This window comes from Myripristis murdjan, chromosome 12 (assembly GCF_902150065.1).
Source record: "Myripristis murdjan chromosome 12, fMyrMur1.1, whole genome shotgun sequence".
NCBI lineage: Eukaryota > Metazoa > Chordata > Actinopteri > Holocentriformes > Holocentridae > Myripristis > Myripristis murdjan.
In genome coordinates this window covers 4,983,753-5,010,468 of record NC_043991.1, presented here as the reverse complement: position 1 = coordinate 5,010,468, position 26,716 = coordinate 4,983,753, and the positions used below count along the sequence as shown (strand labels likewise).

Genomic DNA, 26,716 nt, shown 5'->3' with positions numbered 1-26,716 from the left:
TAGAGGAGGGTCACAGTCGCCCCCTTGTGGTGCTTTCTGGATGATGCAGGCACAACATGTTTACTCACACAGGATTATTTTATATATTTATTTAAACTTTAAAAACAGCATTTTCAACGGTCACGGTTGAATAATGAATAACACTGAATGATGGATAATTTAACTAAATAATTAAACTTTTACCAGGAAATAAGTGGGTAGAAGGTATATCACCTCATCTATCTATACACACATACATATTCATACACACTCAGTGGTCACTTCATCAGCTCCACCTGCACAATCTAATCCAATCCAATCCAATCCAGCTGTTGTGCCATAAAGTTTCCTCTCCTGCTGTCTATAATGCTCAGCTTGTCTTGTTGTCACGGTAACAGAGGTGCTCATTCACTTCTATGTTTGGCATTGAGCTCATAGTTAGTGCTGCTGTTGGACTGGACCGCACTTTACTGACAGCTGTTTCCACTATTCTGTCCCTACTCATTGTATATAAATAGGGGAGGACAAAAAATCAATATAATGCAAGACCTCTGCAAACTACGACCTCAATAATAAACACAGAATTAAATTGACACGAAAACGGAACATTATAAACTATTAAAATGCAGATTTTATGTTGTATTAAATTGCATTAGATTGTGCAGGTGGTGCTGATGCAGTGGCCGCTAGAGGGCGCACAGACAGCTGCCTGGTAGCTGTCGGAAAAAAAAAAAAAAAAAAAAACACGACCTCGACGTTTACGGCAGCTGAGCACGGATTTGATTGGTGTGTTTTGTGCCGTAAGTCGCGTCGGCTGCAGAACGCATGGGGAGCCTGCAGCAGGAAACGTGAGTCTGCTCCCACAAGGTAAGAAAATACAATAATAACAATAATTACAACATTATTTATTGTTTACAAAAGAGATCTCAGTGTTTTTCTTCACTACAAAATAAAAGCCCGGGGGTCCGTGAGCTCAGTCGATCAGCTGGATGACATTTTATCAGCCGGTGTTTATTTTTACTGAGAGTTTAAAGTTACAGACATTAACGCTGCTCATTAAAGTCTTGTTAATTAAAACTAACAGTGTAACTTAGTGTCAACACCCGGTGAATGATTTATAATATTTCCGCGGCTGAAAAAAGACTAAAGAGAAATGAAAAGGGATTTATTTTAATTTGTTTTCAGCGCCTCACCACTAAAACTCGTTAAAAATCCTCATTATAACCCGCTCAGTCTGTTCAAACCTCAGTAAAGTCACGACACGATTATATACTTACACAGTTGTAATGTATTTTTACACAATTATCCTTTATCTAGTGATGTTTAACCATCTAATTATGTTAAATTTCACGCTAGAAACTCAAACACACTCTCTTCAGTGGTAATAACATCAATTCATGGATGATACTGATAATTATAATGATAATAATGAGCTTTATTTATGTCGTATGTTTTAAAGTTTACCTAAAGTTTACAAAGTGCTGAGAGATGCAGAATAATCAGAAAGAAAAGAAAAAACAACAGAAAGTCAAACAAGAGCAGAACAGAATGAAGGTAAAGTCCAGATTTCAGGTTAAAAACAGGAAAATAAAAGATGAAAAAGAGCAGAGAGGAAAGCAGGAAGGTGTTGGAAAATAAAGACGGTAAAAGAAATAAAAAGGCAGTAAAAAAAAAAACATACAATATTAATAATAATAATAATGAATTAATAACTACAACTACAAGAATAAAAGCAATGATAAATAAATAGTGAGTGATTCAGATGTTAAAGTGTTGGCATGTGATTAACTCGTGATATTAAAAACCCTAAAGTGATGAAAATCAAATCTGGTCATGTTGTAAGTGGACAAGTTTTTCTGATTTTGGACGTTTAAAATGCCCAGGAACTGATTTCTTACTGTCTGTTTTTGTTTGTTTTTTCTTGTTTTTTTTGTTTTTTTTTTCCTGTCCTCCTCCTCGCCGCCGTGTGTCTCCGGGTCGCAGATCAGGATGGAGGCAAAACCCAGGAAGAAGTTTTCTCCCAAAGCTGGAAAGAAACTCTCACACAAAGGAAAAGGTACGTCAGGGTCTAACATCAGAGCTGGGATCAAACGTTTTCATCTCCTGATCCCATACAGTCAAGATACTTTATTGTGACTTTTGTTTTTTGAATTCTCGTTTAGTTTGTGTCTGTCAAGTTTGATCAGGCTCTGATTCTCCCAGAGGTCACTAGAGGTCATTTTATACAGCGATTCCCAGTTTAACATCATCACCCAGGAATCAAATGTGGCTCATTGAATCCACAAGAGTCTCAGCTTTCCAGTCAAAGCCAACTGATGCAGCTCCAAGACTGAGCACGTTTACATGCACACCATATTCCGGTTCGGCTCAATATTCCGGTTAAGGTAACTGCGCCGCGGCAACTGGAATATTCCGTTTACATGTTACTTGGCATGCCCCCGTGTTTCGGCGTATTCCACTCTCTGACGTAATGCGACACTCAGCCGCGGGGGGCAGCAGTACGCGTATAGGCGTCTGGTCTGCCGGAAAAACAGACGAAGAAGTCTTCTTGCTCGTCTTCTTCTTCTTTTTCTTCTTCTTCTGTCGCTAGTTCTATGTTTTCTCCCATCTATATCCTCCATGATATTTAAGTCTTTCATTAGCTGAGGGTGGACTGCAGTCTCCTGGCTCTTGCTGCTGTTCGCCCTGCCGTTTTCCCCGCTTGCAGGTAACCATAGCAACAAAGACGCCACAGAATTCCTTGTGAGTCGAGCATGCGCAGTCGTGACTGAATATTCCGTTTCGGGGAGTTTTCCGACTAAGGTGTTGACATGCCCCAATATTCCGGTTGGAACAGGAATATTCCAGGGGGCTTATTCGGAATTCTCTCCAACCGGAATATGACCTTAATCGGGTTCGGTGCGAGTTTACATGACACGTGCGCAACCGGAATATTGCGAATATTCCGGTTAATACAGGAATAAGGTGTGCATGTAAACGTGCTCACTGTTTATGCCCCAGTCTGCACAAACACACCATTTTACAACAGGCCACAAGAACACATGTGGACTGCAGGCTTTGGGGCCCAAACTGCATGGGATTAGCAGAAGGTGGGCGTGTCTGCAGAGGGGAGAGAACCCATTTTCATTCACACATCTGGAGGTCAGAGGTCAAGGGACCCTGCTGGAAATAGCCATGCCAATTTTTCCTTAAAATTTAGCCAAACTTTGCAGTGATATTTATTCCACTTTCTGACACTCTGGCATGACATGACTGGTACCACCTGATTCCTAGGGTTGTCTAGTTTCATATGATACCAAAATCTTTACTTTAAGCATTTAAAAGAATCAGGATGTGGAGGTTGGAGGATCTGAAGTCGGGTCTCCAGCTGAAGGCCTCAATCCTCAAACCGTCGCTCAGCCGGTTTAGATCTTAGACCGATTGATGATATCGGCTGTAAAATGAAATATCGGTGTCTCTGACCTGCCGTTACGTGAAACAGGTCACCCTGTCCCGGGTCGTGTCTGCTGTCAGGATTTTCTCAGGATTTTCTCAGGCGGAGACTCCGAACCTGCTCCGGTGGGACGGATCTTACAGTGTTCTTTGAAAGAAAGTGTTGCATGAAAATAAATACGGCATGGTTTATGTCATTTAAGTGAATGTGAACATTTTGAATTTGAAAACGAGAGTAGCCATAATAATTAAATGTTAATGCCATTGCAGGAGAGACTTGATGTTCTCTGCAATTAGGTGGAAAAAAAATCGGAAAATATCGGCAATCCAGTATCGTGCATCCCTAATTTATTTGTTAAATTCTTGGTCCTGATGATTTTACGAATCATTACTTTTTTTAATTGCACTTTTGGCAGCAAAATATCTCACAATGTTGACAGATCTCAACTTGCTGAGTGGCTCCTTGTGGCTCAACTCTGTGGTTTTTAAAAAGTGTATTTTCAGCAAAGCGTTTCCCAGCTCTGACGGCGTTTTCCCATCAGAGGTTTTTACATGTTTTGATGCAGCGGAGCTTCTTGGATGGACTGAGCTCACACTCGCTTGTTGTTGTTGTTGTTCCCGCTCTGCCCAGATTCCATCGGGACCAAACTTGGTGGGAAACCAGGCGGTAAGCCGGGCGGTAAAAAGCCTTTCAAGCCCTACAACACCGCCGAGAAGAGGAGCAAATGGGGGAAAAGCGGAGACGGAGCCAAGAAAGACCAGAAATTTCCGTTTTCCAAAGCTGGGAAGGGGCCAAGGAAGAGGAAACTGGAGAGGGAGATAAAGAAGGAGGAAGAGGGAGGAGAGGAAGAGGAGGTGGACGAGGAAGAGGCGGAAGGTGGGAAACCACATCTAAAAAAAAAAAAAATGCTTTAAAAAATTTTTTTAAAAGTCTTTTTCACACGACGGGTTTCACCTGTAAACATGCTCGTAGATATTTCTAGAAGTTTGATAAAAGCCTGAAGCCCAAAACCTTCAGGTGTACATTACTGTAACTTCTCTTTCTGTGTGTGTGTGTGTGTGTGTGTGTGTGTGTGTGTGTGCGTGCAGGCTCAGAGCCTAAGAAGATGAAGTGGGGCGACTTCAAGCAGAAGAAGAAGGAGCTGAAGAAGACGAGGCAGCAGGCAGAGAAGAAGGACATGTTCGACATCATCAACCAATCAAAACACATCTGGGGAAACCTCAGGAGGTACACACACACACACACACACACACACACACACACACTGAACCCCTCACCCTGGCAGTTTTACATAAAGTCTAAAATTTCCTTTAAAATTTCACAAATCCAGTTGGGTCGAGGGAAAAAAAAAAAACGCTAAAGTCAGTGCCACCTTTTAATCACAGTTTATTTTTGTTTTTATCTTTTTGTATTGTTTTTTCTAAATATACACAAAAAACACACTGTGATTTACTGTTTATCTTTGTATCGTTTGGTAAAACACTAAGTTTTAGATAATCGTGTTATAATCTTACATAACGCCTCTTTTAGGCCGTCTCACCGTCTCCTGTTAGTTTGGTCTGTTCACACGGCGACTGTCCGGTTTGTGTTTGGTGTGTAACGTGATGATGATGATGATGATGATGGTGGTGGTTCTTGTCTACAGGAAGGACTGCACCAAGGAGGTGAAGAGCAGGCTGATGCGGGAGCTTCATGATCTGATCCGGGGCAAAATCAAGCCGGTGAGTCTCTTGTTTTTTGTTTTTTGACTGAATTCTGTTGGCGGATCAGCTGTCAATCAAACCGTGTGGGCGGGGCTTGGACTCTGAGTTTCTGTTTCGTCGTGTCCGTTGCTGCGTCGGAGGTAAAATACGTCACTTTTCTCAACACGTCACGTCTTTTTTCTGAAGCTCCTTCTTGCTGAATCAGCTGGAACAGAGACTTTTATTTATGTGAAAATGTTCAAGATCAGAATTATAAAAATAGTGTTTGAGTTGTAATGTAATAAGTTTTTTAGTTTGTTTTGTCCAGCTGCCAACTCTGGTGTGATCACTGCTTCGAAAAGCTGCCAAAATCTCATCTCCAACTGCAGATGGAACTTTTTAAATTCTTTTTTTAAAGTTAAAATATTTACATTTTTAATTCTGATTTTTATTCAGGTTTTTTTTTGAAAATATTTTAACTTTAAAAAGTTTTTAAAAAGTAAAAAAAAAACAAAAAAAAAACCTGAAACTTAATTTTTTTCCCCCGTCTTTTTATTTTAATTTTATTTTAATGGGATTATTATTATTTTTGCCTGCAGTGACCGTTCACTGTTCTCCATCCTCCTGACTCTGGCGACTCTGCAGATCTCCTTGAAGTTTTTTCCCCGTTTGGTGGAACATGCAGACTTTATAACAGCTCGGTTCGTCCATCAAGGATCAGCTGTCGACCGCAGACATGAATCCACTTTACAGCTTTTTCCTGCTGAGGGACAAAATCACTTCCCAGTGCGCCCAGACTGCACTGGGAGAAGATTTGTAAAAAGACGTATGATTTTGTTTTTTTTTTTAAAACAGTCCCTGGAGTGACCAAGCTGAGTGTGTTGTCCTGCAGTGAAACGTCTGTAATGTGGGATCTTAATTTAAAACAATGCAGCGCTATTACCACTCAGAAGAGCATGTGTATTTCAGTCTGCGGAGTAAAGATATGGAATGGCTTGACTGAGGAGGTTAAACATAGTATTAATATCATAAAATAAAAAATAAAAAAAAAACGTCTCAAACATAATATTCTGGCTAAATACAACATAATATAGATTAATAAATAACGTAAGTAAGGTGGTGACGTTTGTGATGATGGAGGAGATGGCAGACATGGAAATTAATAAACAATATAGTGGGCAAAAGGTGTAGATTAACATTAAATAGGAATCTAGGTAGATCCTTTATTGTCAAGCTCTTTGTATTTTTCTTTGTTCCTTTTTTTTCTTTCTTTTTGCTGTTTTCTTGGCCTGAGTAATGCACTGTATGTGTTGAGTCTTATATCTTTAGTAACCTAACTAACGGTACATACGTAGGATAGGCACCTATAAGCTTTAGCTTCAGCCTAAATCCTTTTGATCACCGTAACAGTGCGACTGATGGTTTTTTTTGTTTTTGTTTTTTTGTGGAGGTATGATTTTGTTGATGTATTATTTTATTGATACTGTGAGGATGATCAAATAAACCTTCTTCCATCTTCTTTCTTGTGTGTGTGTGTGTGTGTGTGTGTGTGTGTGTGTAACGGCGCTGCTCTGCCTCCAGATGGCGTACGCCCACGACACGGTGCGGGTGCTGCAGTGCTTCATCCAGTTCGGCAACAACGAGCAGAGACAGGAAGTGTTCGACGAGCTCAAAGGTGTGTTTGGACCTTCATCCCTCCTTCATCTTCCTCTGCTGACCTTCATCTTCCTCTGCTGACCTTCATCTTCCTCTGCTGACCTTCATCTTCCTCTGCTGACCTTCATCTTCCTCTGCTGACCTTCATCTTCCTGTTTACCTTCATCTTCCTCTGCTGACCTTCATCTTCCTCTTCTGACCTTCATCTTCCTCTGTTGACCTTCATCTTCCTGTTTACCTTCATCTTCCTCTGCTGACCTTCATCTTCCTCTTTCTAAAACTGCAAAGGCTTAGTGATATTTTTTTCCCTAGGATGGTAAAGCCTTCCTAGTCGTCTAACCCTGACCTTAACCAGGAAGCCAAGATGGCCGGTCACATGACCTCGCTGTCCACGGGAAAAAATAAAATCTGGCCCACAGTTACGGTTAAACTGAGCATCTTGATGTTTTGGCTGTTGCTCTAAATGAGGAGATAATTCACAACACGTTGCTCGTGTGTGTGTGTGTGTGTGTGTGTGTGTGTTAACGCGCTGCCTTGTGGTGTGTCCACAGACGACATGGTGGGCCTGTGTAAGTCTCAGTACGGCAGACACATCGTGAAGAAGCTGCTGATGTACAGGTGAGTCGCTCAGCCGGCACCGTCTCACCGCCGACTTGGTTTTTCTGATCAGATTTGACAGTAAAAATATAAACTGCTCGGCGTCACCGAACAAAATAACTGAGACTCATTTTTTCCTCCACTCTGACATGCCTCCGTTTAACTTTTTTATTTATTTTTTAACCTTTAAATTGAGAAATTGAGCTCAGCTGGTTTATTTCTCTCTCTCTCCACCTGTGGTTCTTGGTGTGACTTGGTGTCGCTGTAACACAGAAAATTAAGGCTTGGTTAAAAAAAATTGATACAGGACAGTGTTGTGATTATTAGTATTTGTGCGGCAATACTGTATCGATACACAGACGCCAAATATCGATATTGTATCACCAAGAATCGATGCAACATTTCAGGTTTTTGTAACCGAGCTGCTCAGTCTGTCGCATTTTGCTGCAATAAAAATGACTGAGGTGACATGAACAGAATGAAAACTTTATTTTATTGGACAGAATTTACAGCTGAGAAAACGTATTAAATCCCAATAAATCACAATACATGTTATTACAATACTCAGCTTGTTGCAAAAATGATAAAAAACGTCACCACTGTTGTATCGTGACTTAAGTATCGTCATAATATCGTATCATGGAGCCTCTGCTGATTCCCACTCGGACACAACATCCAAATTCCTATTTAGAAATGTGTTTTAGAAACGTGCCTGTTGTCTTTATAAAATTTACCAAGAGTGTCTGTATTTACTATGTATTTATTTGGGCTGATATGTTTCATCTGACAATCGTCTAACAGCCAATCTCAAATAAAACTAACCTCGCTTAGTTTAAATACAGATATAAATATATCTGGCAGGTGTTACAGGTCCATCAAATCCAAATCAAATCATACTTCTGTTTAAATTGTTCATATTTCTATTTTTTTTTATAATTCTTGTCTATAGTGCTTATATTGCTTACTGCTATTTATCATCTGTGTATATTTCTTCTAAATTTGCACATTGACCTACATCTATGCACATTTTATACACCTATGCACACGGTTTTTTTGCACATTGCTTTTTGCACACTGGGTTGTACTTAGATCTTATTCTGTTGTACTTAGATCTTATTCTTTATTTTTATTTTATTTAATCTGTAATCTGTGGATACTGCTGAAAAACTGCGAATTTCCTGCGGGATGAATAAAGTATCTATCTATCTATCTATTTATCTATCTATCTAGAACCACCAGATTCACATACAGTTTCTATCCATACGCTATGACCTCATTAAAAACAAACACAGATAATAAACCCTCCCCACCTGTTGCCCTCTTGCACATGAACCTGTTCTGCATTTTAAATTGTTTTATTTATTGTACATGTGTTGTATTTATTGTATATTTATTTATTTATTTATTTATTTATTGTAGGTGAGTACCATGGTGGAGTAGCACTCGTAATCTCGTTGTATTGTAATGTACAATGACAATAAAGGCATTCAATTCAATTCAGTTCAATGCAATGTGTGTGTGTGTGTGTGTGTGTGTGTGTGTGTGTGTGTGCGTGCGCGCAGCAACAAGGAGCTGCTGGCGGCCGTCATGCAGATGTTCAGAGGGCAGGTGCGTCAGATGCTCCGCCACGCCGCCGCCTCCTTCCTCATCGAGTACGCCTACAACGACAAGGCCGTGCTCGCCCAGAGGCTCATGCTGACCGAGGAGCTGTACGGCAACACCTTCATCGTCTGCAAGGTGCACGCACACACACACACACACACACACACACACACACACAGAGAGAGACATGTGGTGTGCAGGCTGGAGCGCAGCAGCTGATCAGATCGATTTGGAGAAGATTAATGAGGCAGAAACAGACGAGCAGCTTAAACCTCCAGAAAATGAGAATAATAAAAAATATAACCCAGGTTTATTCTTGTTGACTATCTAAATAGCCCTTAAAATAAAATATCCCCCCCTTACACATTAAAGTTCAGGTTTATATCAGCGGTTCTCTCTCTGCTGCAGGTGTGCTCGAGTTTCCTGAGGGAAGGTTTTTTCAGATCATAAATGAAGTTTTAGAGTTCCTCATTGTCGTCCAAAACTACAGGAAAAATGTCGATAAATCGCTAAAACAGCCCGGAGTCAAACTGACCCCGTGACTGCGACGACTGCTGGTGCTTTCACTGAATTTTCACACGACAGATTTTTCATAATCAGTCATTAATCATGACTGATGTGAATAAGACGAGCAAACGGGTAAAAAAACAGGCCGGTAAGTTCAGAAAATTGCATCCCTTAAGTGTTATAAAGCCTTTAAAACTAGGAAATGACACATTAATGCTCTGTCGTGATATGATCATATCCAAAACCCCAGACCATATCCAGTCTCCTATAAGGATATTGATTATAGTATTGATATATTTCCCAGTCAAAGTGTCTGCTTGGAAAAATTTCAGACGTTTGGACAAAAGTATTTAATGAAATTCAAATTAAAACACTGAAATCGGCAAAATTATTAGGATGGTTCTGTCTGGAGTGACGTTCACACCTTTACCTGCAACAGATGCTGCTGCACCGCATCGTTTGTTTGTTTGTTTGTTTGTTTGTTTGTTTGTTTGTTTGTTTGTTTGTTTGTTTGTTTACACGTCACACACAGGAAGCGTCTCACCGCCGCGTTCTGCAAAATGTTAAAGTGAGCGGACGAGACGCGACGATGTGTTCGCTGCTGCTTTGTGGCTACGAGTGAAATATCTTGACGATGTTCACTGGATTTACTGTTTTGTTGCTCTCTCTGTGTGTGTGTGTGTGTGTGTGTGTGTGTGTGTGTGTGTAGTCCACCGTGTGTCCCACCTTGGAGAAAGTCCTGGAGGCGAACCCAGACAAGCTGAACAACATCCTGGACGAGATGAAGCAGATCCTCACACCAATGGCACAGAAGTGAGACTCACTCTCACACACACACACACACACACACACACACAAACACACACACACACACACGCTGTGACACTGAACGCTGACTTTTTTTCCTTTCCTTATTTTCCTCAGAGAACAGGTGATCAGACACTCGCTGGTCCACAAAGTCTTCCTGGACTTTTTCCTTTTTGCTCCGGACAAAATGAGAATGGTGAGCACCTGCGTGTGTGTGTGTGTGTGTGTGTGTGTGTGTGTGTGTGTGTGTGTTGCTTCTTTGGTTTTTCAGTTAATTAAGCCACACTGTAAGGATCAGCCCAGGTTCAGCTGATCTGCACTGATTCTGTGATTTGAAACTTGTTTTGCGAGTTCACGGCTCTTCATGGTTCTGGACCGGCTTAAATTACTAATCCCTTGTGATTATATTAATCCTCTGATGCTGGTTTTTTTAACTGTCATGTAAACAAGAAAATCAGCAGCTCAGAGTTTTTTTTTTTTTGTTTTTTTTTTAAACCAAACAGCCCAGTTATGGCGTTCTAACTGAAACGTATCAATAACCTGAACCTATTGATTGACATACTTTTCATTTATATGGCTTTTTAATAAATCCTGCTTCATTTAATGATCCATGTGAATCACAACAGTCTGCCTTTTGTTGTGTTTTCACTTTTTTTCTGTCTTGACGAGCAGCTGATGATTTCTGCCCGAGTCGATTATCCCTGCGCCTCCCACTGCAATATAATAATAACAGTAATGATATAATAATAAATACACTAATGAGGGGTAAATATGGCCATATTTACTGTTTCTGTAAAAAAAAATCAGAAACCAGATTTTTCTTCTTCAAACTAAATGAACTTCAGCAGATCAACTTCATGAGCCTTATGTGAAATACAGACGAGTAAAAATAAAAATATGATGCTTTATTTTGGTCTGAAAAGCAGAGACACTCAATAAATGTGTTCTGACCGCTGATGTCTGTCCTCTATTGTTTATTTTATTGGTGATCGATTGGTGATCGATTGGTAATCTATTGTTTCTGTTGCTGTGATCTGAGCAGGAGATGATCGAGTCCATCAGGGAGTCGGTCGTCTACATGGCGCACACACACGACGGAGCGCGAGTCGCCATGCACTGTCTATGGCACGGGACACCCAAGGTACACACACACACACACACACACACACACACACACTCACACACACACACACCACGGTGCACAGTGTTCACGTTCAATAAACTTTGTGTTTTTTTTTCCTCAGGACAGGAAGGTCATCATCAAAACGATGAAGACGTACATGGTGAAGTTCGCCACGGTGCGTTCAGGCTCTCTGATTCATGATCATCATAATCATGATGATAATGATAATATTCATGAATTCAAATCAAATGCTGTTTGAAAACCCACTTTGACTCTCGCATTTTCAGTTTCCTGGTTTTATTTTGCCTGTATTTTAGTTTTAGTCGCTGAAGAGTTAAATAAATAAAATGAATGTGTTGCAGTGTGACGCTGAACCCACAATCCAACAGTCGTGTTCAGAAATGTGGAAAAAGTAGAACAATCAAAATTTTTAAATCAAGAAGGAGAAAACACTCACACTTCACCTGTTTATTTGGCTCAGTGATTGATTGGCTGACTGATTGATTGATTGGCTGGTTGATTGATTGATTGATTGGCTGGTTGATTGATTGACTGACTGGTTGATTGATTGATTGATTGGCTGGTTGTGTGTCGTCCTCAGGGGGAGTTCGGCCACCTGGTTCTTCTGGCGATATTCGACTGTGTGGACGACACCAAGCTCGTCAAACAGGCCGTGTTATCAGTAAGTCTGCTGTTGTCATGACAACGGAGGCAAAACCTGCAGATCGATGCTCCTGTGTTCCTGCAGCTGGAGGCTCGCTGCAGTTTGGCCACTTCAGCTGATTATTCATTATTACTGGCAGAGACACTTTTACTGGCCGTTGGGACTGAGCACGTGTTTCTCCCACTTTTTACCTGTGGATGAAAGAAGCTCCTCCTCCTCTCGTCTCACTCCTCCTCTCGTCTCACTCCTCCTCTCGTCTCACTCCCTCTCTCCTCACAGGAGATCCTGTCGTCGCTCGACGAGGTGATCAGTAATAAATACGGTAAGAAGGTTTTGTTGTACCTGCTGAGCCCCAGAGACCCGGCCCACCTGCTGCCCGAGATCATCAAGGTGCTGGAGCAGGGAGACGGCAACGCCCACAGGTGTGTGTCTGTGTGTGTGTGTGTGTGTGTGTGTGTGTGTGTGTGATGTAGAAGTCCAGAAAGGTCATACATCAGTTGGTGCATCTTTTTAAAAGGCGTTTTTTATGCTGCGAAACCTCTTTTGCCTTAAAAAGAAAAGAAAATCCACCCTAAAACACTGAAACCCAGTTAAAAACTCTGGATAATGTCATTTATATTTCTTGGTCCATTTATTTATTTGGTTTATTATCTTTTTATTCCTGTGGATAACTGGTCAGTCGTAGAGGATGTGACTTCAGCAGCTACAAGTTTGACAGCAAAAAGTGTTTCAGTGATCTAATACAGTGGTTCTCAAACTGGAGTCCAGAGACCCCCACAGGTCCCTAAGGGGCCTCCAGAGGGCCCTCAGCAAAATCAAGAATAGTTTAATCTCTCTGTATTTTAGCTAATTAAAATTTACAAAGTTCAGTCTTTGAATCTTTCAGTGTTCAAGTGATATCTGAACTATTTAACAGTCAAACACAATTGCTCTTTCATATCTGGGTCCCTAGGGGGCAGTAATACGTCAAACAGGGTCTCCTCCGCTTTATGAAACTCAACTTGGGGGTCCAACACATGGAAAAGTTTGAAAACCCTCACAGTAGATTCAAGTAAATAAGAACTCTAGATCACAGAATCCCTCCTGAGACACTGAACGTCGCAGACGGAGAGCAGAACAGGAGACGATCTCAGGATTTAAAAACATATTGATTATTGTTTCTCTTTTCTCCGTCAGTAAAAAGGACGCGGCGATTCGGAGGAAGGAGCTGCTGGAGGCGGTCTCTCCCCCGTTGCTAGGGTATCTCCATGACAACGCTGCCGCCATGGTGATGGACAAGGCCACCAGCGTCACCGTGAGTGACATCCTGGCGTCGGCCTGCGGGGACCTGCAGCCCGCCATGACGGCCGTGGCTCAGCTGGCCAATCAGGAGCTAGTACCGGGCGGGACAGATGGACAGGTGTGTGTGTGTGTGTGTGTGTGTAAATAAGATGGTGTGTTTTGTTATATGATGTGTTTTTCTGAGTGAAAAGACAAATTCTTATTTTTTGTAACAAATGAGATTTTGATTAATTTCACTGCAGATTAATTTAAGTTCTGTAAACAAACAAAACCTGTAACAGTTTCCAACCCGGTGAAGTCAAACTACTTTTTTTTAATTTCCATGAATATAAAATATGATCATTGCTCATTTTTATTTATATTTATGAAATACAGAGCTTCTGTATATTTCTTGAAATTTGCCTCAGCGTGCGATCGCAGCTCCAGTTTGTTTTCTTTGGTCTGATCCTGAGAGGAAAACTTGACTTTGGTGTTTGTTTATTTTCTTTGGTTTAAACTGGTTGACAAAAGTCACATGGACTCAGAAGGAGTTTGAGTATTGGACAGTGTTTGTAAAATCATGTCATCCCTCATTTTGCCAGTAACAACGCATCAAAAGGCTGTCCGGAGACTCTAGAATACTCCAGAATTTATTAATTTCAATATTTGAATAGGAACAATTATTAATTATTATTATTATTATTATTGTTATTAAATTATTAAACAAATTGTGCAATAGGGGCGCTCCAGACAGACACTCAGTCTTTTCCCCAGCAGGGTCAGACCTTCACAGTGAAACAAACGACACTGGAAATGATACCCGCCAATGCATCTCATTTTATTTTCATTTGAATCTATTTAGATTATTTTTATTTTCCCCGTGGCCACAATGGTCTCATTATATTTTAAATCTTTCATCAGCCTTGAATGAGCAGACAGAACAGGCTGAGAGTCGCTGTTTCAGGTCAAAATGTTAAATTCAAAATGAGGCGCCGGTTCTTACAGACGGTTTAGAAAACATGACGTTTTACAGGTTTTTTTTTTTTTGTTCTTTGCATATTTGACACTCAGCCTCATCATCAACCGCTCTGAAGTGATATCTGCAGATTTTTCCAGCTTCTTTTTCCGTCTCCATCTCTGTTGTTGGGCAGAACCGCCTCCTCCCCCACATTATCTGAACAGTAAAGTTATATTTGAGTCGTAAGCCGGTGATCGATGATATAAACATCCAGATATTTGGTTCATAAATCTTGAAGCTGCTGGATCTTTTCCTCCCCTGTGCCGGTCAGTCTGACTGTACCTGCAGGAGCAGAGACAGACAGACGGACGCTGTGTGATACTGACACGCTGCTTTCACAGAGCAGAGAAAGAGAGAAAGAGAGCGCCTCTGGCTGTCGGACAGGTGAGGCGCCCCCTGCTGGTAATCACTGGTGTGTGAACTGTGTGTTTCCTCTGCAGCTGCACATGGCAGAGCACCCAGCGGGACACCTGGTGCTGAAGTGGCTGATAGAGCAGGACTACATGCTGGCTGAGGCTGGCAAACAAGGTACACACACACACACACACACACACACCTGGCTACCTCTATACCTCTATACCTCTGAGCTCCTTCTGCTGTTCAGAGCCAAACAGCAGTAACTATTTTTGATGTTTTTAAAGTAAAACTGAACATTGTCACAGTTTTGTCTCGTTCCCACATGGCGGTGAAATCTCCTCGTTATATTCTCCTGCTAATCCACTAAACACTGGATTTATGTATCTCTCCATTCACCTCCCTGGCAAAACAGCTCCCAAAATGAAAATAAACCAACACAACTGAAGCAGATTAGATCCACATTAGATTTACCTTTGTGTCTCCTGAAGGGGGACATCAAAACGAGTCAAAGTTAACATCAAGGCAAGAAATTAACATCAGGGCAGGATTTTTCCCCCCCATGTCTGTATAGAAATAGTTTGTCCTATAAGAGTAATTTAAGAAATAAAAAAAATCACAGTACCTCTATACAAAAAAAAGTAGAATAAGGACACAATAGATCCACATATGATCTACATATGTGTGCAGTGTGTATAAGTATCGTAGTGGTAGTTGTAGTAGTAGTAGTAGTAGTAGTAGTAGTAAGTGTGTGTGTATGTACTGGATGTTTACGTCCAGCCACTGCAGCTTGTGCTAACTGTAGATCCCACTTTGGTCGTGCAAGGATACTATGTGGAGTTACCTGCAGACGTAACCTGCCGGATCTACTTTCCAATTCAAATAGGAAAAAATAACAAGAAAAGAGCAGTTTAATTTCCTAAGAAAATGGTTAGTGGGGCTTTTACTTAGTTTTTATAATGACATAACCTGCTTCATTTATGTTTACTATGATCATTTACCAACAATATAAAGGAAAGTGGAGGAAGCGATTAAAAAAAAAAAAAAAAAAAAAAAACCTTCTAACCCAGTGGTTCCCAACCCAGTGGTCTTGACCCCCGTCCTGTCCTGCAGGTTGTTGTTTCAGCTCTGCTCTGTCACACCTGAGCCAGTTAAGGGCTTCATGCTGATTGGCTGAAACAGATCTACCTGAGCAGTGCGTGCATGAAGGTGCACGGGCCTCACCTGGATCAGGTGTGAAAAGAGGAGCTGGAACAAAAACCTGCAGGACGAGGGGGCTGGAGGACCGACCTAAATGACAGAGTGAACCTTTTAAAGAGAATAAAATGAGTCAAATCAACATGTTGAAGTGATTAGAGAGTGATTAGAAAGTGGTGTGAGCTTTACAAAGGGACATAAAAACGAGGGATAGGAAGTGAAAATAAACAGGAAACACTGAACAAGTAAAAAAAGTGTGATGTGTCTCTCACCGTGTTTGTCGCTGCCTCGCTCGCCCTCTCAGAGCGCTTCGGCAGGATCCTGCTGGACACGGTCGGGACGGACAAACTGAAGACCTGGGCCAGAGTCAACAGAGGAGCCATGGTGCTGTGCAGGTCAGTGAACACACACACACACACACACACACACACACACACACTGCAGAGGCTTTGCAGCTGCATCACATTTTTAGCAGCCACGTCAGCACCAACATGGAGGTCCACTGGAGACTTGACTGGTCACACTTACTGTATTGTTTCAGTCAGCAGCTGTGTGTGTGTGTGTGTGTGTGTGTGTGTGTGTGTGTGTGTGTGTGTGTGGGAGGTGAATTACTTCCTTCTTTACTGTGTTACTAATGAAGAACAACATTTAATTTCTAAAAGAAATGACAAAATGCAGATGCAGTTTTTGTTTTCATGTGCATGAAAAGCATGAAAGACACCAGAATGCAGGAATAAGGTCACTGAGTCTGGTTTTGTGTGTGTGTGTGTGTGTGTGTGTGTGTGTGTGTGTGTGTGCGTGCGTGCGTTCAGCCTCCTGAACAGTGACGACAAGGCCGTGGCTGCCGAGGTGAAAGTGGCGCTGACATCCATCACACCTGAACTCCGCAGCATCAGCAACAATAAAGGAGCCGAAATCCTGTTGGAGAAACTGTCCAGTTAGAGACTGGGATCCACAACACACACACACACACACACACATACACACACACACACACACATACACACACACACTCTCACATTTTCCTCAGTCAGCGGCGGCTGGCTGAGTAACGTCCAGGTCGAGGGCTGTTCAGCAGGAGATTTTGCTTTCTGGCTCTTGCAGAGACTAAAACTTTTTGTTTTGACCGTCTGTCTGTTTGTCTGTTTGTTTGTTTGTTTGTTTGTTTGTTTATTCCAGTCAAAGTGGAATGGTAAAACGCATCACTTCCTGTGCAGCAGGAAGCAGCCAGCAGGCGCCGAGTGTTTGGAAAAGACTCATGAACTGAACTTTGATGGAGTCAATGTAGAACGAGTCTCTCTCGTTATTTCAGTACAAACCTGCCATGTGTTTATATGGAAGTGTTAAGGATTATCACAGTTAACAGGATTTGTTCATTCTTTCCCTGGAAGGTCGTGTGTGTGTGTGTGTGTGTGTGTGTGTGTGTGTGTGTGTCACTGGAGTTATTAATTTGGATAAACTATGATCATATTTGGTCTCAAACCACATGAATAAAACCCACCTGATGACAGAAATGAAGCCAGAAAAATATTTCAGTTTGCTGTTTTTGTTAGCTTGTTGTTTTTTTAAGGGGTGAAAAAAATTGCACAACCCAAACCTTTTTTTTTTTTTTTGTAATATTTTATAACTTGACTCATAACTGTATAAACTGTGCAAATCGCTGAAATAAAAATCTACTTGCAACCTAAAGATTACTGATGACCTTTTTTTTTTCAAATCAGATGTGGGAAGAACTGAAGTGTGTGAGTGTAAAGTGTGTGAGTGTAAAGTGTGTGAGTGTAAAGTGGTTCAGTAAAGTTTTAAAACACAGGTAACGGCGTCCTGTGGTCAAAAGGTAAAAAAAAAAAAAAAAAAACCTGTGGGGATTTTTACCTGCAAGTCAGACGTGTCAAGTTTCTGGAAATCTCTTTCAAACGGAAACATTTTGGTTCTAAAAGACTAAAACTGAATAACCTTGTATTACAAAACTAAACCCTTGATAAATTTTTTTCTTTCACTTGGCTAATTTAATCTGTTTGGTCTAATTGTCTTATTCAGGTTAATAATCGGTCCACCTGGATGGCACCTGTCACACACCTGTCTGGCCTGTAAAGCAAACTAGAATTTTCCAATCCACCTTTAAAAAAAAAAAAAAAAAAAAAAAGGCATTACACCTGTAGATGGCGTTGTTCAGTCATTTTCAGGGCAATGGGCAAATATAATGAAAGTTTTGAGGTCAATGAAAAAAAGTTACAGTTAAAATGAATGAAACTCAGGATCACTACACTCTGTCATGTCCTCTGTCATATTGGACTGTTTGTTTGTTTTAATTTAATTTTTTAACACTGAGCAGCTGGAACCACAAGGAAGAAACGGCAGAAAGGGCAATGAGAAAAAAAAAATCAAAATCTAGGAGTGTAAATCAATAAAAGATCACTGTATGATTTTTTAAAAATGTTTTTCAGTTCATGAATTAGCTTGAAAATGCCGGAACGACATCATGTACAGGTGTTACAGGTGTACATGTACAGGTGGACTGGAAATTTCCAATTTAACTTCAGCATACTCAGAGTTATAGTCCAAACGCAAAATTATATCAGGAAATAGATCTGCAACACAGATTCAAACGTTTCTCAAACGTCCTCCAGTTCTCAGATCAGTGCTCTGGCTTCCTGTGTGTTAGGCCAGCGGTGCTCAAATATGGGTGCAGGTACCCCTAGTGGTATGTTGGAGTACTGCAGCGGGTACATGAGATTTATAATTTAAAAAAAAAAAAATGTTAATTTAAAAAATATCAGTCATGCATAATTCCCACAACAATGGGAACAACTGGGAAGACAAGACAAAAAAAGGTGAAAGTGAAAATCAAAATGGGTACATAATAGAATAGAGTTTAAGAGCCCCTAGTGGCAGATGGAGGTACTGCAGAGGGTACACAATAGAAATCTGAAAACAGAATTAACAGAATAAAATAGATTAATTTTTTTTTAAAAGGAAAACTCTATTTTCATTGTTACTATACTTAAAAATATGTTGCAAAGATTACGTTTTTTAATTTATTCTAATGCAGCCGCAGACAGTGACCAGTCTATTCTGACTAATAAAATACTTTGTGAACTAACTACACTTTATATGTCCGTTTGATATTATTATGCTGTTATTTTATTTTTAAGAACATTTACTTTTTCCTGTTGCTTCACTTAAAATAAACCCAAAGTCATGTCATACACCCTGTTGCTATTGAGACATCTGGCCTAAATACCCAGGTGTGAGATTTTGTCCACAAAGTGCAGGTTTATTGAAGAACACAGGTGTAAAACTCACACTCCGGCGCCGCGCTGCCGTTTGCCGCTAATTGTCGCCACCTAGCGGCCAGGAGTGGAACTGAATCTACACTACTGCAGATGACCTCTCTCAGTTGGACAGTAAAAAATTAAAATTAAAATTTACTTACATTTTTTTAATCAGCTGAGGTTAGTTTGACTCGAGTAATTTAAACCTTCAGAAATTATTATTATAATAGAAATTGATACTCAAGATGATGTATCAGGGACTTTCTGTGTCTTGCTGATGACCTAAATAAATAAAACATGACCTCCTTCTCAACCAGAAATGTTCATATTTCTCATGTTTTATACAGCTGAAACTGTTTTAGCTCTTTCCAAAGAAACTCCATGCAAAGAAACTTAACACTGTTTTAGCTAAGAAACACTAATGTGTGGAAAATGTGTTCAGCATATTGAAAACATATATTGATTTTATGTTTGCCTACTTTTCCCCATTAAATCAGGAAAAGTCAATAAATATAAAGCAAAGAAGAAAAAAAAAAACATTGAATGGGGTCAAACGTCAAACTGACCCCAAAGATAATGGGAAGACTAAAATAACATAAATAACAAATGAACACAAAAACTATACATGAAAACTCAACTCAACTTCATTTTCTACAGCAGCCTAAAGTGCTACATGTTGCAAAAATAAAATGAAATGAAATGAAATATAATGAAAATTATACAATAAAAAGTGTAGGCTACTAGACTAAAAATTACAACAGTAAAAATATAAAAAAAATATTAAAATAAAACATAAAAGTCAATAAAATAAATTAAAATAAACTCATAGATAAAAATAAATATGAAAACCAATGATCAAACTAAAAAACTAAGACAATAACATTACACTAATATAAAAGCCAGAGAAACTGTGTGGAGGAATAACACAAGTTCAATATATTACCTAAACAGAGGGAGAGACATTAATATTGACTGGTACACATATAGATATACAGAGATATAGATATCAATATGTTAGTAGTTGTACATTTTTCAGAGATATTAACACTGATAGAGGGGGAAAACATGAATTTATCTTTAGTATTCAGAGAAAAGTTCTTCAGAGGAAAATAAACGACAGAAATTAAAAAAAAAAAGTGCAGATTTGATTTGAGACCAAAAAAAAAAAAAAAAAAAAAAAACAAGCAGCAGCTCCAGATATCAGGCCTGACCTTTGACCTCATTTTAAATCCCATTTTGGCCTAATCTGTGTGAGAAGACAGCGGAGGGAAGGAAGACACAAACAAGAGAGTTAATCTGTGTGTGTGCGTGTGTGTGAGTGAGTGAGTGTGTGTGTGTGTGTGTGTGTGTGTGAGTGAGTGTGTGTGTGTTCTGACCCTCAGGCTCGCTCAGATTCCATCTGTGCTGCTCGGCGTCTCTTGATGCCTCTGCCCGGCCATCCATGAAACACATACGGCCTCATGAGGAGCGACACACACACATACACACACACACACACACGCACGCACGCACACACACACGCACACACACACACACACACACACACACAGAGTCTCTCTCTCTCACACACACATGAACACAACTTCTCAATCATTTAATCACATCTCTCATCCTATTGCTCTCTCTCTCACATGTTGTCACTCATTCAATTACTCTCTCTCTCTTTCTCACACACACACACACACACACACACACCTTTCACTTAATCACTTAAACACTTTCTGCTTGCTCTCACTCAGTCACTTATTTAATCACTCTCACATACACACTTTTCATTTACTCATCCTGTCATCTCCCTGTCTCACACACACACACAGACACACACACACACACACACACACACCTTGAGCTCGTCCTTGCAGAGGGTCGCAGCTCCTCTGAGGCTGCAGCAGCTCCTGCCTAACCCTAAACTCATGCAACCAAAAATAATAAATAAACACATAAACAAAATAAAATGAAATTCCATTAAATTGAAGAAAAAACAACAACAGATTTTTTAAAGACATTAGCCCTAACCCTTGTGAACAGGAGCAATACCGAAACACTGTTGAAGCCTCAGGTTCCTAACCAGGTTCAGCAAAAACAGGAAGGACAATAACATGCAGAGACACACCGAGCCTTTTGAGGTGACAGGAGCAGAGGATTATTTGGAGATTCTGGATGTTTCCATGATGCATCAGAGAGGAAAGTTTACCTGCCGTTTTATTTATAAATAAATAAATAAATAAATAAAGGTGTAAAGGGGGTACCACTGCTGTATGGCGTAGTATCACCTTTATGAGAAATATTTTGTTATGGAGGTATCTCGGTCCGGGGTGTGTTTTCAGCAGCACAGTCTGAATGATCATAGAGATATTAAAGGAATATTACAGGAATATTACAGGAACACTACAGGCAGCAGTGTGTCTCTGTGTTTTCAGCGACTAAATGTTGTTACTTGTCACTTTGACCATGAAGGTCACAGCACTCTGTAGAGCACTGCTTCTCAAACTGTTTTTCGTTAATGTTCCACCTATGAAATACGTTTTCAGCCAAGTTCCCCCTGACCAGTGTTAAAAAAAAAAATAATAATTTGGTTGCAAAAAAAAACCCTCCTATATGCAGAGGTGCAGCTCCATCAGTGTGAAACAGCAACCTGACAATGAGGAGATTCTGTTGTTTCTGTTTCTGCTCCCTCTTCTCTTCTTCCTCCTTGTTTCCAGCTGTATCGCCGCTACATTTCAACCACTGATCCACTTTCTGGATTTTTTTTTGTTTTATTTTGTTTTGTCTTGTCTTGTCTTCCCGGTCCTCGCTTGACGACCACGGCAGCAGATTTAAAGCACACAAACACACACATGTGACACCTTCAGGAAACCCAGAGGGAAAACTGAAGATAAAATGTGCTTCATTGAACTTATTATAGCACAGGGTAATTATTTTAGGAATTATGCATGACTAGTATTTTTTTTTTTTTTTTTTTAATTAACATGTTAAAAAATCTCTGCAGTACTCCAACATACCCCTAGGGGAACGTGTACCGCCATTTGACAACCACTGCCATAAAGGCCACAATATAGTCTAGAATCGAGTATTTATAGGATATAGTTGAGAGACTATTATCGATCCAAGTCAAAACTGACAGGAGGGCAGGACTTCAGCACCACGGACAGCACCGTGGATTTATCAACACACAGCAGAGTGAGGCGGCAGATGTGTCCACAACACAGTCAAACTGGGCCCAGAAAAACTTCCTAACAACAGGTACCAAACACCTCAGAAAAAAGAATAAGCTTCAATAAAGATGCAAAAGAATCAGGCAGTGTCCGAAGATTGCAGGCTGTATTTTCTGTTAGAGGCCACTCACACTGGCAAGTTTGATCCGCGCCCAAGCACGATTGCCCTTAAAATCCGGATTCTTTGACCAGTGTGATCGCTCCGTATCGTGCTTGAATACAGTACACTTCCCCCGCTCTGGCACGGTTGGAAGGGGTGTGCTTCAGCACGGTACGGGCGCGTACATGAGCACATGCACGGTCACGCACGCAGTGCGCGGATGTAAATCATGCAACTTTCCTCCTGCCTCTGCAAAACTGTTTAATGTGCGCAGCGCGATTACCGGCGAATGGCCGCGTTGCGCAATCAATAATCAACCATGTTGTCTGTGTGGCTGTCCGTTGTGCTGCTGCAACCGCGTATAAACAAAAGTCGGTTTATAATGAAAGTACAGCAGTCTGTGTGCGGAGATCCGGCAGACCTGGTGCAGACCTGGTGCTGGCCGGCACCGCATCGGCACCGGCCAACACCGGCCGCGGCACCTCGCGGTGTGCGGCCACCCAGTCACCCGGTCTGCCGGATCTGACAGGTGCTGCTCCGGCAGTCAGTTGGACCTTTCTGAAGAAGGAGGAAGTTACCTCCGAAACTGTCAAGGTAAATAAACACCCCATGTCTGATTAAAAGGACCAAAAACGTTTTTTAGTTAAAAGGAAGACATGATGTATTTGAACTACATTGATTTATAATGACGTCGGGCCATGCCTGTTGTTGTCGTATTTCAACGTGATGACGTGCACACCGGGGGCAATCGTGCTTGGGCACGTTTGGGAAAAAGGTAATGTGAGTGCAGGCCAGCCGGGGACTGGGGAGGGGGGGATTTTGGCTTTAGCACGATACGGGCTCAAACTTGCCAATGTGAGTGGGCCCTTAGAGATCTTCAACAGGAGTCCTCCCAGGGGCCGTCCCTCGAGAGAACTGACTCGAATCCACTCGTTTTTTATGTTGTTTAAAGGAACCTCTCATTTTTGACACCGGAGCTGAGATACAGCCCTCTATCTATCCTTTTTTGGGCTATTTTCTGGGCCTAAAATAATGTCGTCATTGGGACTTTCCCCTGGATGCCGCCATGTCTTCCCAGACCAGTTCTGACCGGTTCAAACCAGCTCATGACAAGCTTTCTGCAAGATCAGCACAAATTCACTCCACGTTCATGCCAAGTTCAGACCAGCCCTGACACCATTATATTCAGGCCCGATCTTAACTTTATCTCTTATAAACAATTTCTGTCATGCATACAAACCTTATTTTTAGTTAAATCACATAACAGTCTTGATTATTTAGCTTATACATTGTTACTGTTTGCTGCCTTTTGATTAAAATAGCTTCCACAGGAGGTTCAGAGCCACAGATTCAAACCTCAGATAACAGATCAGTAAACAGCTCCTCTTACTCTCTCTGCTGCTGCTGGGGGATGGAGAGGAGGGGTCGCGTCCCTCCTCACCGCCCCTTAAAGTCACCTACAGGTGGCGCTGTTTGCGCCGTAAAACCCGAGGAAGAAATGACCCGGTGTATTTAATCAGAGGCGACACCACGGCCCAGCAAGCTGCTTCCATACGTACAAATCGGCTTTTCAAGACTCAATCTTATACCTCGTGCATTTGCCCTGATAAAAAAGAGAGAGACAGAGAGAGAGATGGAGAGAGAGAGGGAGAGAGAGAGAGAGAGAGGGCAGACAGAGGCTCATGTTGAATACAGAGAGATGCGGGGCTTTATAATGGCAACCAGAGAGGGAGACGGGGGAGGGTCAGTTGATAAATTGGTCCCATGTCCATCATCCAGATGCTGAGGCTTCTACTTATCGTTTATTTGAGTCCCGTGGCTGTTCAGCCGTGGATCCTGGATTACATCTTAGAGGTTTAGAGGATGTATGAGAGAGAGGGAGAGAGAGAGAGAGAGAGAGCGAGACTAATGGGATGGCCCGGATCTATGTTGCTTCATCGGATGCAGAAATATCTTTAGGGTCTGGATGATGATGATAGTGATAATATCTTTAAAGTAAGGATGATGATAGTGATAATATCTTTAAAGTAAGGATGATGATGGTGAGGACGGCTTTGGTATAAATGTAGATGCATTAAACATGCATTAAACACGTCAAAAAGATCATTTCTGTTACACAACAGAGTTAGAGGGGAAAAATATGAAAGATCAGCTAAAGGGTTGAAAGTGACAGGAATCAGAGAAGGGTCACTGCAAATGTTTTTAGACTATAATCATCAGTAATTAAAAAAAAAAAAAAAAAAAAAAATCTGGCTGATAAATTCCAGTAGCCACATTCAGCTCTGAAATGGATGTATTCTAGTTTGGAACAAACACAAAAGTTTGGGTTAGATTAGGACGTATTGTTCTGGGTTATATTAAAAAAATCTCCCTCTCAACAATCCATTTTTATATTATTTTCCATCCAAAATGTATTTTTTTTCCTAAAACAAGCGCTAAATAATCTGCTACTCATTTTCACTTGTTTCAGTAAAATTCTACCAAGAACTTTATCAAAATAAGGGACAAACTTTATTCAGGAGAGAGGAGAGAGCAATGACATTATCTCACCCAAGAGCTGCATGGTTTTTGAAAATCTGGATATTGAGCCTCAGTGTCAGAGTAAACACTTCCTAAGAGGTTTTTTTTTTGTATTATGTCTGCTTGAGTCAGCACACTGACACTCAAAACTTGATCATCAGCAAAATGTTTAATAATCATAGTAAAGTACAGGAGCTCACAATGATCAAGAACAGATAAATTAACTATTACAATGTAAAGTTACGTTAAAGAACTGAATCAGTTTATTTACAGTCCTGTCGACGACATCCAAGCCTGTCCTTTTATGTGTTTTTAGTATTTGGTGGGGCAAACTACTTCAACGGGATCTGGATGATGCATTTATTAAAATACATATTATACATCATAATCCCAGACATGCTTTGCAGTTGCATGTCACAGCCACTGCAGAACTGACTGCAAAGGAGCAGCGTCTACTGTCTAAATACAACAACCAGACGAGGAAAACAGAGACACAGACACAGGGAATGTGATCAGGTAGACTTGTTTCCAAACTGTCTTGTTTTCAGCCCTACAGTCTCCACTCCAAAACAGCCAATCAAAGTCTGACTCGGACCTTTTTTTCATGACTCGTGACTCGGACTTGTGCATTAACCGCCTGTGGAGGCTTACTTACTACTTGACTTCCTAAATGAAGTTTAATACTGCATATTATAAGTGTCGGTGTGTTCCATTTCCCCCCCACCTGCTTACAGTTTTTTGATTTTATTGAACACACTAGTTTGCCAAATTTGTACTACTAGCTTTCGATAGTTTTTGTTGTCATTTTGGTTTAATGTCTACTTTTTTAAACATGTGTCAACTCCTTCACTGTAGCTGAGCGGCTCCGAGCCCAGCGTGAACATCAGCTCAGGTTTGGACAGGTGACTCAGACTCAGGCTCAGGTGATGCAGACTCGACTCACACTGACTTTGAGTCAGTGTTGGTGACTTGGACTCAGACTCTGCTTGAACACTGAGAACTCGTGACTCGACTCGGACTCGAGGGCTAGTGACTCGACCACAACACCAGTTAGTATCAATTAATTAATGCCATAGAAACTGAACGGGCAGAACCAGCACGGGCCTTTTGGAGTATTTCTGGTCGGCTCACCTGGTCAAAGCAACAACTGTGCACGTTCAGTCGATTTAATCACGCCGACAGGGGAGTTTGTTTAAGTTGGGAGAACTCGTGCACGGCTACCGGAAACATGCTCTGTTTTCACAAAACAATGAATTTTAAAAAATGTGCAAATAATCTCATGGCTCTTGATTGTGATTCTGGGAAGAGTTGAGTCTTATCTGGCAGGTTATGGGTGGTTTTGCCAGAACATTATCCAATAGCTAATCAGGAATTCACTTCGCTCACATTTAATTAACTAATATTAACTTCAGTCCGAGACAGGCTATGACTCAGTCACGATAGAAATTTCAATAAAATTATTCAAACAAACTTCTCTGGCGTGAGTAAACGCTGCTGCTCTGTGTTCCCCTGTATTAATCCACAACACTGGATTTGTGTCTCTCCATTCACTCCCATAGCAAACCAGCTCCAAAAATAACTTTTAACACATAAATTAAGTTGGGCAAAGAGGATTATGCGAATATAAAAAAAACAACAAGTCCTGTTACCTATTTTTATTTGTGTATTTGCAATTATTTGTGAAAGTACTCTTTGTCTCTAATCAAAATACGGCTTGGCAGAATTATTTC

General features: G+C 40.9%; 1 protein-coding gene across 1 annotated transcript; it reads left to right on the top strand.

Annotated features, from left to right (window-relative positions):
- The first annotated feature begins 746 nt into the window (after positions 1–746).
- Positions 747–17,568, top strand: pum3 (pumilio RNA-binding family member 3). The gene is made up of 18 exons (XM_030065928.1): positions 747–846; positions 1,963–2,035; positions 4,043–4,288; positions 4,501–4,639; positions 5,058–5,133; positions 6,676–6,769; positions 7,302–7,368; positions 8,910–9,084; positions 10,166–10,269; positions 10,381–10,459; positions 11,306–11,404; positions 11,508–11,561; positions 11,988–12,068; positions 12,330–12,472; positions 13,227–13,449; positions 14,769–14,856; positions 16,184–16,274; positions 16,692–17,568. The coding sequence occupies exons 2-18, from the start codon at positions 1,969–1,971 to the stop codon at positions 16,819–16,821; spliced, it is 1,956 nt and encodes a 651-aa protein (XP_029921788.1). The 5' UTR covers positions 747–846; positions 1,963–1,968; the 3' UTR covers positions 16,822–17,568.
- The last annotated feature ends 9,148 nt before the right edge of the window (positions 17,569–26,716 follow it).

Excerpts from the sequence above, each read along its gene's own strand:
- pum3 (XM_030065928.1), top strand. The coding sequence starts at position 1,969 with ATGGAGGCAAAACCCAGGAAGAAGTTTTCTCCCAAAGCTGGAAAGAAA. Across the intron at positions 10,270-10,380 it reads CTCACACCAATGGCACAGAA|AGAACAGGTGATCAGACACT; the intron begins GTGAGACTCACT and ends TATTTTCCTCAG. Across the intron at positions 13,450-14,768 it reads CGGGCGGGACAGATGGACAG|CTGCACATGGCAGAGCACCC; the intron begins GTGTGTGTGTGT and ends TTTCCTCTGCAG.